Source organism: Sturnira hondurensis, unplaced genomic scaffold (genome assembly GCF_014824575.4).
Source record: "Sturnira hondurensis isolate 20B ecotype Veracruz unplaced genomic scaffold, ASM1482457v3 Scaffold0020119, whole genome shotgun sequence".
Taxonomy (NCBI): domain Eukaryota; kingdom Metazoa; phylum Chordata; class Mammalia; order Chiroptera; family Phyllostomidae; genus Sturnira; species Sturnira hondurensis.
The window spans coordinates 943,199-955,676 of record NW_028092750.1 but is presented as its reverse complement, the minus strand read 5'-3'; the positions used below and the strand labels follow the sequence as shown (position 1 = coordinate 955,676).

Sequence of the window (12,478 nt, the reverse complement as noted above, 5' to 3'; positions counted from 1 at the left end):
TACAGCCCTTCGGCCCGATCCTCTGTTGAGCCGGCCCTTTGCTTACTCTAAGGTCATGGCTCAGCAGGGTGTTCCACACGCCTAGTCCCGGAACTGCCCTGCATGCCTGCCACTTGCTTCCGATGCATAATCATCCCCCAGCGCCCCCTTTTACTGGGGGGCAAGGACTGTTTTTGAGGAATTGTTTTTCTCTTGCTGATTCTGAAACTTCAAGAGGATCGGGTTTTCCTTTTGGTTAAAGGAAGAGAAAGACGAAGTGTATTCTCTTCGAGCACATTGTTGCCAGTTTGGGAGATGTAAAGAGATGTGACTGGGACATTTGAACTTGTGACTACCCTCGGCGGTGCTGTGGCGTGCTGGGAGCGCCGGCCCCACTTTGAGGACCTCTTGCATGGAGCCCTTCCTTCGTGGCTGCTATGTGTGTGGGGATGAGGCTGGATGGTGTCCTGGTGCCTCCTGTTGGGTGACTTCTGCCTGTGTCTTCAAGGGCCAGGCCATGACTGTTGGAAGCACCACGAGGAGTCCGTCTTCTGTAATGAGTATTATCGGGTGCAGGTTCCAAGTCAGCGCAGGTGGTTTTGAACTTGAGTGCTGGAAGTTTTCCTGTGCCCGGTTCTCCTCGATGTGGGTTTGTGCCTCCAAGGATTCTGGAGACTGAGACAAGGCTTGTCAAGCCCTCAGTGAGACCCGTGGCTTTCTTCCAGAAAACAGTCTTCTCCCACAAAGCACTGTGCCAAAAGTGCCTCTTCCTCCCGGCTTAGCTGTAATCTGTGGGTGGTGTCTCATTGAGTGAGGCCTCGTGGGAATGGGCTTTCTGGCCCTGCGCTGTCTGCCCTGGGTGGTCGTGGCTGGGGCCGGGCGCATCAGCAGACCCCAGTGCAACAGGCACACAGTGCCATGGTGGATGGGCCCTGGGAGAGCTTCAGCTTGCAGGGTTCAGAAGAGGCAGTGACTCTGGGTCGGGCCCTGCTGTCCGGCTTAGACATTTATTGTGGTTTGACTTAGTGACTCCGTGCTGCTTGGCAACAGCTGGCAGACAGGGTAGAATTAAGCTTATCAACTTGATTTCTGATTCTGAAGCAGCTACTGGGTGGCAGATGCTAACATTATTTGGCATCTTTGTAGCACTGTCTAGGAGCCTGGACCTTCTTTCCTGTCTCTGAGAGAAAGTCTGGAACAGAACTGCTGGCCAGCCTTCTGGTCCCCAGGGGGCAGGGGGAGGGGGGGATCTGTGGCTCTCGCTGCACTGGATCTTCACTTGTTCACGGGACCTGGGAGCCTCACCCATGCCCCGGCCCCCTGTTCACCTGCCCCAGTGTAGGCCCTACACAGATGCTTTTGAATGGGTCAGTGGGCAGATTTTGTGTTGCCTTCTCCTTGTCCTTGAAGTGCCTCCTGGGTTGTACTTTTGGTATGGGAAGTCTTTTATACTATTATTTGTTTGTTATTTTGAGAAGTTTCAGAAAGGATGGTTGGGAATCCCCAGCCTTGTCCAGGTCGGGGTGGGGGGTAGACCCTGGCAGAGTTAGGTTGCAGGGTCTGGGCGGGGCTGGTATCGGCCAGGATGCCATCGGAGGAGGTCTGAGGTCTCCCTGCGGGGCTCAGCTTGCTCAGCTTGCTCCCGTCGCTTTTCTGCTCTGGTCCTGGCCCAGATCCCAGATCCCAGATCCGTCCCTCCTTATCTGTATGATCTTGGGCAAGTGGCTTTCCTGCTGGGGCCCCAGTGTCCCATCTGAAAAGGCAGGCGCTGAAGCTAGATGTGCTTTGTGCCCAGGGCCCTCTGGGCTCCTGTCATTTGATCGTGCAAGCTCACCTAGGACAGCATGCGCATTTTCCATCCTCTCCCCCCCACCCCCCTCTCAATACCAGGACAGGCCAGCAAGGCTGGCTAGTTCTGTTTGGTCTTCCTACGAGAGAGTTTGAGGACTGGCTTGCCAACCCTACTCTGGGCCGGGGCCAGCTCAATGCAGATACAGAGTTTGTATGGGCGGCGTGGCGTCACTGTTCTGGAGCCAGAAGGGACCTGCTCAGTGAGGTCCCACAGTGAGTGGCAGATGCAGGCCACAGGCTTGGGTCTTCCTGGTTTCTGGGCCAGGGCGCTTTCCTCCCTCCGTTTGGAGGGCGGGCAGCAGTTATGCAACCTGTGTGGGGTGACGCAACACCGCAGCAAGGGCTCCCGCTGCCTCTGTCCACGTTCTTCTCAGGCCTTGTCCTCCCGCTGCTCTTGTTCCTGCGGACTGCTCTGCGGGGGCTGCCGGGGGTCCTTCCGACGACACCTGGAGCCGAGCCCTGTGCTTCTTGCTTCCCTGGACCACCGTTGGCTACAGCTGTGCTTTCTCAAGTACATTCTGCAAGGTGGAACTGGTCATTGAATGAGCCAAGGCTTCCATTGCTAAAGACACAAACATTTAAGAAGGGCCTTGTTAAACCAAGTTCAATGGGCTGCTTTCCTGAAGGGCCTGCGGGAGCCTTTTCTGCGCCCATGTGCACTGCGACTTTTTAAGAGAGGCGAGTTAACATGCAGAGAGTGGGAATTTATTATAAGGAAGTGGGAGAGCCGTGCAGCTAGGTCTGGGCAGGAACTGAAACCCAGGACTGGAAAGAAAGGTGCCGTGTGAAATTCTGTCTCTGTCTGTTTGTTTGTTTTGTTTGTTACTGTTTTTTCCCCAGCTCTGCCCTCTCTCTGTGCATCCTACTTCCTTTATTTTATTTTTCCTCTTCTCTACCTTCTCCCTGGCTTTTAAAGAAAATTGAGGTACACTGCACATACCATCACAGGTACCATCCTAACCGTGCGAAGTGTGCAGTTTGGTGCCCCTGAGCCCATTCGCCGTGTTGTGCTCCCATCCCCACCCTCCCTCCGTAGAACTCCGCCAGCAGCAAAGCCACGCCTTTGTCCCCCGTAAACACTCACTGCCCTCTCCCCGTCTCCTCAGCCCCTGGCACCCGCCCTTCTGCTTTCTGTCTCTGTGAGTTCACTGCACTAGGTGCCTCTCAAGTAAGTGGAATCGAACAGTATTTGCCTCTTTTCGCTGTGTGTCATGTCACTGAGCAGGTGACAGAATGCCCTTCTTTGGTAAGGCCGGATGGACCTCCGTTGTGTGGCTGGACCACGCTTTGCTGTTCATGCCTCCCCCCACTAGTGAAGTTTTCTCCAGCTACCCCTGGTTTTTTCTTCTTCTCCGGTCCTCGAGTGGATGCGGAGTGCCCAGCTCTCAGTTGCACGGGAGAAAGAGAAGCTAAACTGATGGTTTCCTTTCTGGCTCTGGCCCCTCGTGCCTCACTTCTCACCCAGCTGCCTCCGGCCCCTCATGGCCTCTCTGCTGAGAGTCTGCTGTGATTGTAATGGTGCAGCTTGGTCCCTCCCAGTCGCTCCTCTGAGCTTGCTTCTTGGCACTTTGGATGGTCTGCGTCATTCTCCCCTTATCTCGCACTTTCCTTTTTCATTATCTGCTTCTCCGGTCTGGGTCCTGGTGTCCGACCCTGAGAGGGTGCTCCCTGCAGGCAGGTGGGAGAAACAAAGGTGCCGCAGGACAAAAGAGGCTCTGGCCCCAAACCCAGCCACCACGGCTGTGATGGGCCCAGGTGGGCCTTGACTGGGTCCTCCGTACTCACGGGCCACTGGCCTCTGTTTTAGGCGTGTGTCATTAAACATGGTCTGCCCACCGCCGAGGATGGAGAAGTCCCCCGAGTGTGCCTCGATACCCTCTTCCCCGTAGGAGGGTGGTGCGCTTTGCTTCAGTAACATCTCCTCCAACTGCCTCACTCCTAAGTGTAAAAAGGGGAGGTGAGAAATCAGGCTGAACTTTCCCTTGTAAGTTTACGGAAGCAGCTCTGTAAGGGAGAGAACCTCCTGAGGCCTTTGCCTACATAGAGGGAGAGGGTTTGGTCATTGTTGGCTGCCTGTCCGTAGCAGGTGTTTCCCATCATTACTGCAGCCTGCCAACGGCTCTCTGGGGATTACTTCACACCACCCCCCTCCCCCCTCCCCGCCCCGATTAAGGAACCTACTCGAAGAGCCGCTGCTAGAATTCAGTGGTGGCACTGGCTTGGCACCATGTGCCCCACTGCCTTCTGCTGCCACCCCCTCCACACACTGTGCCCTCCCCCATGGCCCCTCTCCCTGGCCCCTCCGCGCATAACCGGGGGCGCCTCTCTCACTGCACAGGCTGGATGGAGGTTGTAATTAAAAAGTGCAGGGACCGGGGCAGGCCTTTATTTAGTGGTTCTCCCTTTATTTAGTGATGGTGGAGACTGGCAGGTCCAAAACCTCCAGGCCGGCTGGACACCCGGGGAAGAGCTGGTGTTGCAGCTCAAGTCCACAGGCTGCCTAGACTTTCTTTCTTCCTTTCGGGGGCGTGCGTGGTGGGGAGGCACTTCATATTTTCCTCTTCAGGCTTTCAGTGGGGGCCCGCCCGCCCTGTGGAGGGGAACCCGCTTTACCCAAAGTCTAAACAGTAACCTTCCCAGCGACCCCTAGTGTCTGACCACACTTGGAGCCCGTGTGGGTAGTGTGGCCTCACCAGGGCGACATGTAAGATTAAGTGTCACGCCTGCTCCAGCACCTGGGCAACCTGGTTACGCTAACGGGGGTGGGGAGAGCCGGGTCTCTGCTGCAGGGGGTCAGGGCTGCATAGGGGAAATTAAGAACAGGGCTGTTTATATTTAGATGCCGTCTTGTAAAGACAAAATGGAAAAAGCATTTAGAGGAAATGAGGGTGGTTCCAGGTATTTTTGCCATAAACGTTTGCGCTGGCACACCTAGTTGACAGTATGGCTTCACGCGTTTAATTAAGCTAGTTGTGAGTTTGGTTTCACTTCTCCATCTACAAAGTTCTCTGAGTTACTCCCAGTTTCAGATTTCATAAATCTCAGCCCTCCTAATGGTTTACACAGTGACCAGTAGCCCAGGCGGTCTTAAAACAGTGGGCGATGGCACAGGATGGTGACAAGCACGTGCCAGAACAGATGACAAAATTCTGTGTGAAGCCGGATGACATCCTATTCCAGAAAATGATGACGTATCAGTTCGCAGACACTTCGGGGACCATGTTCGGCCTTCGCACCCCTCAACACCAACAGTTTATCTAGCTGCACAAATATCAAAGAGGTTGCTACCTCATTCACAACAGTCTCCAAGAACATTGTGGATTCTGTGGAAACGCAGACGTCCCTCAATGAAGGAAGAGATTGTAGCGAGAAGGAAAAGTCATGATGCTAAATGAGGAGGTGAATTAACAAGCCAAGAAACGTATCATACCAAAGACATGGAAGACACCGTGGTTTCATTGTTTGCAATAAAGTCTTTTTAATTTTTCGTGTTTCATTGTGTCTGTGTTAACGCCCCTGCTTTATTTTTTGTTAGTTTTAGCCTTTATGGCAAAATTGCCTCATGGCCAGTTAGTTGTGGTGGGGAAATGATCGTCACAAAGATGTTCATGGCAAAAATACTTACCGCGAACATGCCAGCCCCGAGCACGAGCCTGGTGGGGAGACCTCAGGGTCGGGCTGAGCAGGCGCTTTCCCAGCCTGGAGTCTCAGATCCGCCAGGGCACGGGAGGCGTCAGAACCAGAGTGGCAGCCACAGGGTTATGGTAATAGTGCGAGATTCTTAAAATTGACTAGGTCTCTGAGTTTATTGGGGATTTTCACATGCACTGTTTTATTTGATGCCCATGAAAACTCTGTGTTTCTTTTTTTTTAATCCACCAATTGCAGTTGACATCCAGTAGTGTATAGTTTCAGGTGTACAGTATAGGGTTAGACACTTATATCATTTATGAAGTGGTCCCCCCGATAGTTCCAGTACCCACCTGGCACCATATGTAGTTATTATGGTATTATTGGCTCTGTTCTCTATGCTGCACTTTACATCCTTGTGACTTTTTTTGAATTGAGGACCCCGAAGCCTAGAGGGGGTAAGGGGCTCATCAGCAGTCACCCGAGGACATTTTTTCCCCATTGCCTTTTAGAGAGAGAGGGACATCGATTGGTTGCCTTCTCATACGCACCCTGCCTGGGGATGGAACCCACAACCTGGGCATGTGCCCTGACTGGGAGTCAAAACCATGACCTTTCAGTCTTGCTCCAACCAACTGAGCCATACCGGCCACTGTGAGAGGTCTTCCTTCTCCAAGCCCAGCCCCTCGCCCCTCCTCTTTCCCCCCTTTGCTGGGCGTAACAAAATCCCTGTGGGTGTGTTTGTGTCTGGGAGAGAGGCCCGGGAAGGAGTGAGCGATCCAGGAAGGAGTCAGTGTTTTCTTCACCAAGATATTCTGTGAAACTATGAAAACGGGCTGTTTTCTCTCACTCTCTCTGGGTCTGCCCTCCTCAGCGCCCTCATTAACACCCACGTGTTTCTTGTTCTCTTGCTCCCCGCAGACACGAATGCAGAGTTTGAACCCAGATCCCAAAGCCCAGTACACGAGCGTCCATGGAGCCCTGAAGAAGATCATTCGGACTGAAGGCTTCTGGAGGCCCCTGCGTGGCCTCAACGTGATGATGATGGGCGCAGGGCCGGCCCACGCCCTGTATTTTGCCTGCTATGAAAACATGAAAAGGACTTTAAATGCCGTTTTCCATCACCAAGGAAACAGCCACCTAGCCAACGGTATTAGAAAGCGTTTGTCTGGAGTTAGAGAGCTCTGTCCTCAGCAGACCTTCCCCAGGGTCTTCTCCCTGTGACCCAGCAGCCTGCTGCCTCGTCTCCGCCACGCTTGCTTTGAATAAAGAACTGTAGAGTCGTGTGTGCACACACCCAGACACACTCATACACACACGCCTTTTCCGTCCCCCATCTTCGCTTTCTGAAGCCAGGGGAGATTGGTGATGGAGGGGTTTCAGTTTTCACTGTTGTGTGGCTTTTTCGTTTCTTTTTTTTCTTTTTTCTTTTTTTTTTTAACATTCTAAAGCCATTAATAATGATCAGATCTAGGAAAAAAACACCCTGAATAGAAACGAAAACTTTTGAATGCTGGATTCCAAAAAAAAAAAAGTTATCTGGACAGCTTCTTTGAGACTATTTAAAAACTGGTTCAACAGGTCTCTACAACGTCAAGATCTAACTAAACTTTAAAAGGTCAAGAAGTTTTATGGCTGACAAAGGATTTGCTCCAGCGCAGACGACCTTTCCCGCCTTAAGCTTCTGGGGATATGGGAATTTCGCCCCACGCTCCTCTGTTTGTCTGAGTTGCCTCTCTCTGCGATCAAGGGCTGAAAGGGCTTTCTCTGGTGGTTCTGAGGGAGTGGGTGGGGGCTTGAGTCTGGCGGGCAGCTCCGACCTAGGCATGTCTTCCTGGGTCCAGCTGAACGGTTATTTTGGCTTCTCCTGTGGGGTTGGGCTTCTGTTGGTCTCTGTTTGGGTGTGAAATGGGACCATGGGTGGGATGATACAGTGTTTTTATTTGAACAAAATTAATCATTTGGCCACGGAGAGGTGGATGTGACCAGTAACAATTTTTTCCCCTTCTCTTCCTGTTCTGCCCAGAACCAAACGCGTACCTCCCATCAGCCAACCTGGGTAATAATAAGTATACCTGGCTGATTTACAGACGCTTGTTTTGCTTTTCAAAAACTGGGCGTCAGTTGCACTTAATGAGATGGTCGCTAAGAGCCCCTCTGAGGCCACCCACGAGCCCGTGGCTGTCTGTTGGCAGAAACTGCCCGTGGAACAGCTTAGGTCCTTGGTTGGGGACCCTTTGACTGAGGTTTGATGGCACCTGGTTTATACCCAGTTCTGCCCTGCGCCATGACTGCTTCCCTGTGGTGTGTGTGGTGGCACTTTGACCTTTCTGGGGGCAAGCACAAGTGTGTGTGGAGGAAGGGGGGGGTGTATTTCGGAAGCCGCTGTTCCTCATTCCTTTCGCCTTCCAGCGGTTACCTGAATTACTGGGCACGTGATCCACAGAGGGAAAAAACCCGAATCGAAAAGCAAAATTCCAGGCTGAGTCAGGCTTTTGAAATTCCTGGTTCTTGAAACCAGATGATTGGACTGCCATCTCTCAGACAAGTCATCGTCGCAAATTAACTCTGAAAATCTACCATGTGCAGGTCTTTCTGGCACTCTCTTCCCATGCCCATTTGCTTTAAAGTGCCCAGGTTTTATTAAAGAATTTTCTTAAAGATTTCTTTTCTCCCTCTCTGCCGTATACACGGTGTCATTCTGTCTGAAGGCCCCAGCGTAGCCGCTGAGTGAGTCCGTCTCTAGACAGAGGTGAGGGATGAGCTAGAATGAACACCTAGAGGGTGGGAAAAGCCAGAGTCCGCTTCCTGGGTGCCATCCAGCGTGAGAGGGGCTAACCTTCGCCTGGGATTGACTGCCAGAGAGAAAATGAGGTTTCTGCGAGGAGAAAACGTGGGTACCTGCCCCTGTGCTTCCTTCCCCGTTTTTATCTAATAGTTCCATGATCCCTTTAGGGTTTTAAAAGTCCACGCTCCCCCAGATGGTGTCTGTAGCAAATTTTGCTTCTTAGAAAGGTGTGCCCAGGGTTCTGTCTGATTTTCAGGTTCCAGGAAGTTTCTCAGAACGCCTGGTCCCAGAGGGTAATTTTCTGGAGTTTGTTTTGCAGGGATAGCTGGGAGTCTGGCCACTTTGCTCCACGATGCAGTAATGAATCCAGCAGAAGGTAATGTTCCAAGGTCCCAGGGAGTGGCAGGAGGGGTGTCAGGGGGCAGGAGGGGTGGGGGACAGGAGATCGGGTGAGTGGATTCCTGGCTCCCAGGCAGAATAAGCAGGGGAATTTATTTTAACCACATTTTATTAAAGGTCTCGAGAAGGGGCCTTGGCTTTCGAGCTTTGGGCGGCCCTGTTCTCTTCAACAGGGCTGTGCGTGGTGCGGCCTGGGGAATCGCAGCCATTAGCGTTCTGGGGAGCACGGTAGAAACACCGATTTTCAGGTCCCACTCCGGACCACCTAAATCCGCCTGTGAGGGTGGGGACGGGGACTTTGTGTTGATGAGCTCCCCCGGGGGTTCTTTTGGGTGGGTCTGAAATCTTTGTGCGTGCGTGTGTGCACACACCTCCTAGCCTTTCAACCCTAGACAGATTTAGGGGGTCCTGGCAAAATGCAGTTTGCTTTTTTAAAAGAAATTTGAGATTATGGTAAATTTCAAACACTTGTGAACCTAGAGACGAGAGTGTTAAGAGTCCCCTCTGCTTCGTGAATGAGCATTTGGCCGATTGGTTGTAGCTTTCTCCTCCCACATTATCCTTTTTGTTTCCATCGGAGTTGGGGGCAGTAGGACAGCTGTCAGCTGTGCAGGCCCAGGCACTGGCGGCCTTGCTGTGTCCCCAGGCCCTTGGCCGCCTGCTCTGGACCTCGAGAGTTCTGGGACCTGGTCCTGGGCCTGCAGTCAGCCAGGGTAGTCTCCAAAGACGAGGGCCTCTCTCCACCTACCCCCCTAAATGGCCCCTTTCCAGAAGGGAGAATCAGAAGTAAAAAATGTCAACACTTTTAGTCTTATAAGCTTTTCTGTTCATTGGCTCCCCGCTGCCTCCCATGCCCTAGTAGACAGGGGACTTGCCCTGTCCTTCAGGGATGTGACGGGCCCAATGGGGAGGCAGGCTCCTCTCTGTGTGTGTTTACGGCGACTCCTACAGGCCCCGACCTGGTCAGTGACCACTTAGTCCAGGTCATCTAGGCGAGAATTTTGCTTCTGTATTTTAAAGGAGAAATGAGTTCAACTCCCACCTCCTCTCCTTGACATTATATTAATTTAAGGACTTCATTTCTTGAACAATAAAGAAAAACACGCCGTATGTGTTCATTTTGGCAATGTGTGGGGGTGATCACAACCCACGCCTAGGGGACCACAGTTGGCCTTCATTTGTCTCATGGTCTCTGGTCCATAGATACTTTTGTGTTAACAAAGTGGGCGTTTTCACCGGAGGTGACTCAGTTCTAGTGTCTCTGGCAGGAGCACTGTGATACAGAAGCTTAATGACACTGTCAGGGGCAAAGACCAGAACAGACAAGACAGGACGTGTGACCAGGAGATGTGTTAGGACAGAGGAGGGCAGAAGGGCCAGGGGCGGGGTTAAGGTTTGTGGTGGGTATGACGCCCCAGGCAGCTCAGGTCAGGGAATTGAAAGTGGCGGCTCAGTGTCGGGACCACCATAAACGAGATTCAGGCTGGAGAAACGGTAGGGAAGAGCCCCTCACTGGCCTGGGGCCGGGCTTGCCTGGAGCTGGCCCTGTGTGGTCTCAGGCTGGGGCTGTGAGTGTGCTGTCTCTGGGACCTGTTACCAGCCTGTCTAAACTTGCTTGTTTCTCTTTGTGGCTTGGCTTCCCATTTCACTCCGACGGGGTGGGGCCAAACCAACCACCTGCCCCTTGACCGCCTGCTGTTGGCTGCACCCTGCGGCCCGCCCACAGTCGTGAAGCAGCGCATGCAGATGTACAACTCGCCACACCGGTCAGCCCTCAGCTGCGTCCGGACGGTTTGGAGGACTGAGGGCTTGAGGGCCTTCTACCGGAGTTACACCACGCAGCTGACCATGAACATTCCCTTCCAGTCCATCCACTTCATCACCTACGAGTTCCTGCAGGAGCAGGTCAACCCGCACCGACGCTACAACCCGCAGTCCCACATCATCTCAGGCGGGCTGGCCGGGGCCCTGGCCGCGGCCGCCACCACCCCCTTGGACGTCTGTAAGACCCTTCTCAACACTCAGGAGAACATGGCCCTGAACCTGGCCAACATCAGCGGCCGGCTGTCAGGCATGGCCAACGCTTTCCGGACGGTGTACCAGCTCAATGGCCTGCCCGGCTACTTCAAGGGCATGCAGGCCCGAGTGCTGTACCAGATGCCTTCCACTGCCATCTCCTGGTCCGTCTACGAGTTTTTCAAATACTTCCTCACCAAGCGCAAGCTGGAGAGTCGAGCGCCATACTAAAGGAGCAGGCCGAAGGCCGTGAGTCCAGCATCTTGTGTTTTTAAGAGGTTCTCCCCGCCTGCTTGCACCGCCTCACCCTCGCCCTGAAAGCATTTTTGCAGGCTGTTTTCAGGGTGGGCCTTCCGCTCCACGGTGCCTGAGAGGGGCGGATGAGACAGCTGCTTACATGCAGGCCCTCCGTGGGGACATCCGAGGTGGTGGCAGGTGGGGTGAGGCTTCAGAAGGGGGCACTGCCTCCCCTCGGGAGTGCAGCTTTTCTGCTTCAGTGTGGCCGGCCCCTCCCCTGGAGTTGCAGGGTCATGGGAGGGAAGAAGATGTGCAGTGACTGAGAACATTAAAAGCAAAACAAAAATTACGGATGTAAAAGTTCCAGGACACAGTATAAAGTAGATGGATGGCATTTGTTCTTTGTTTTTCTGTATAGCAGGTTTCTGGGGTGTGTGTGCGCGCGTGTGTGAATCAGTGTGGCAGCTGGGACTGCAGAGTTGGTTTTACTCTTCCACTGGATAGAGGGAAAAGGCACCAAAGTAATCTCTGAAAGTGGCCTAGGAAGTGGTCAGCCCCCAAATGGAAGTGTCACTTGAATGCAAAATAATGAATGTAAAATAATAAATATAAGTTTATATTTTGAATTTTTCTTTTGATGGGGGAGAAAAGTTCCCTTGAAAAACAATCAAAATAACATGTATCTTCCAGCTGCTTTCTTTTATCCATGCAGTTACCTTCATGTGCCTTTAGCTTTTGTCTTTCCTTAAAATTCCGGACCAGAGGCCTGGCTCTGGGATGCTTTCTGTTGCAGTGTGCACGCACACGTGCCGGTGACAGGCACCACACTGGAGGACAGTGGTCCCTAGTGACCGTCTTACACCTGCTGAGGCCGTCTCCTTTCCTGCTGGCGTGAATGCGGCCTCCCTGGGCCAGCTCTCAGAAGCCCTTGAAATGCCCGCAACTGGCCGCCTGTAGGCAGGATGAGTCCTATTCCCCTAGGACTTCTCTCTGCCTCCACCTTCTGACTCAGGCACTTCAGTGGCTCTTGTTTGTGTGTGTTCTGACTGAACTCCCGATCTGTTTCCCTGTCAGTTTTAGAGATTTTAAAAAACCCAGCAAGTGTATCTAGGCGTTTGTCTGTCCCCTGCCACAGAGCCTCCCCACACACAGCGACCAAGTTCCAGCCCTCTGGCCAGGGCCCAGCTGCTGAGGGCCTCGGTCCCCAAGTCAGGACACCCCGGGGCATCTTCAGCCTCTGTGGGTCCAGGTCAGCTAGACCCTGAGGCCTAACTGCCATGTTGAAGGGCCACATGATCACAGAGAAAACTCACAGAGAAAACTCAAGCCTGCTCCCTCTGGCCAGGGCTCTCCATGGGCTCCCAGGCTGTGAGGGGAAGGCCTGATGGCTCCCTCTCAGAGCCCAGCTGTGTACAGGTTCTGGAGGCACACTCCTGGGTGTGTCCCTGAGGCTCAGCCCTGGCTCCTGTAACTCTGGGAGAAACTTCGGTGGCACCGGGACAGTTTGCATCTTGGGGCCCTGCACCCAGTCCTCGGCATCTCATCAGGGACAGGAGAGTGGGCCCTTTCTCCTGGGCC

The 12,478-nt window shown here is 53.2% G+C and overlaps 1 protein-coding gene across 3 annotated transcripts in view; it reads left to right on the top strand.

The window, feature by feature from the left end:
• The window catches only part of SLC25A37 (solute carrier family 25 member 37), a 35,078-nt gene extending 23,552 nt beyond the window's left edge, over positions 1-11,526 (top strand). For 2 of the 3 annotated variants that reach the window (XM_037028669.1, XM_037028670.1), the window contains exons 2-4: positions 6,382-6,610; positions 8,568-8,624; positions 10,374-11,526. In XM_037028669.1, the coding sequence (XP_036884564.1) occupies positions 6,382-6,610; positions 8,568-8,624; positions 10,374-10,894 (807 nt within the window). In that variant the 3' untranslated portion in view covers positions 10,895-11,526. Of the gene's footprint in view, positions 1-6,381; positions 6,611-6,690; positions 7,179-8,567; positions 8,625-10,373 lie in introns of those variants that run through there. The other variant, XM_037028671.1, reaches the window with a different exon arrangement.
• The last annotated feature ends 952 nt before the right edge of the window (positions 11,527-12,478 follow it).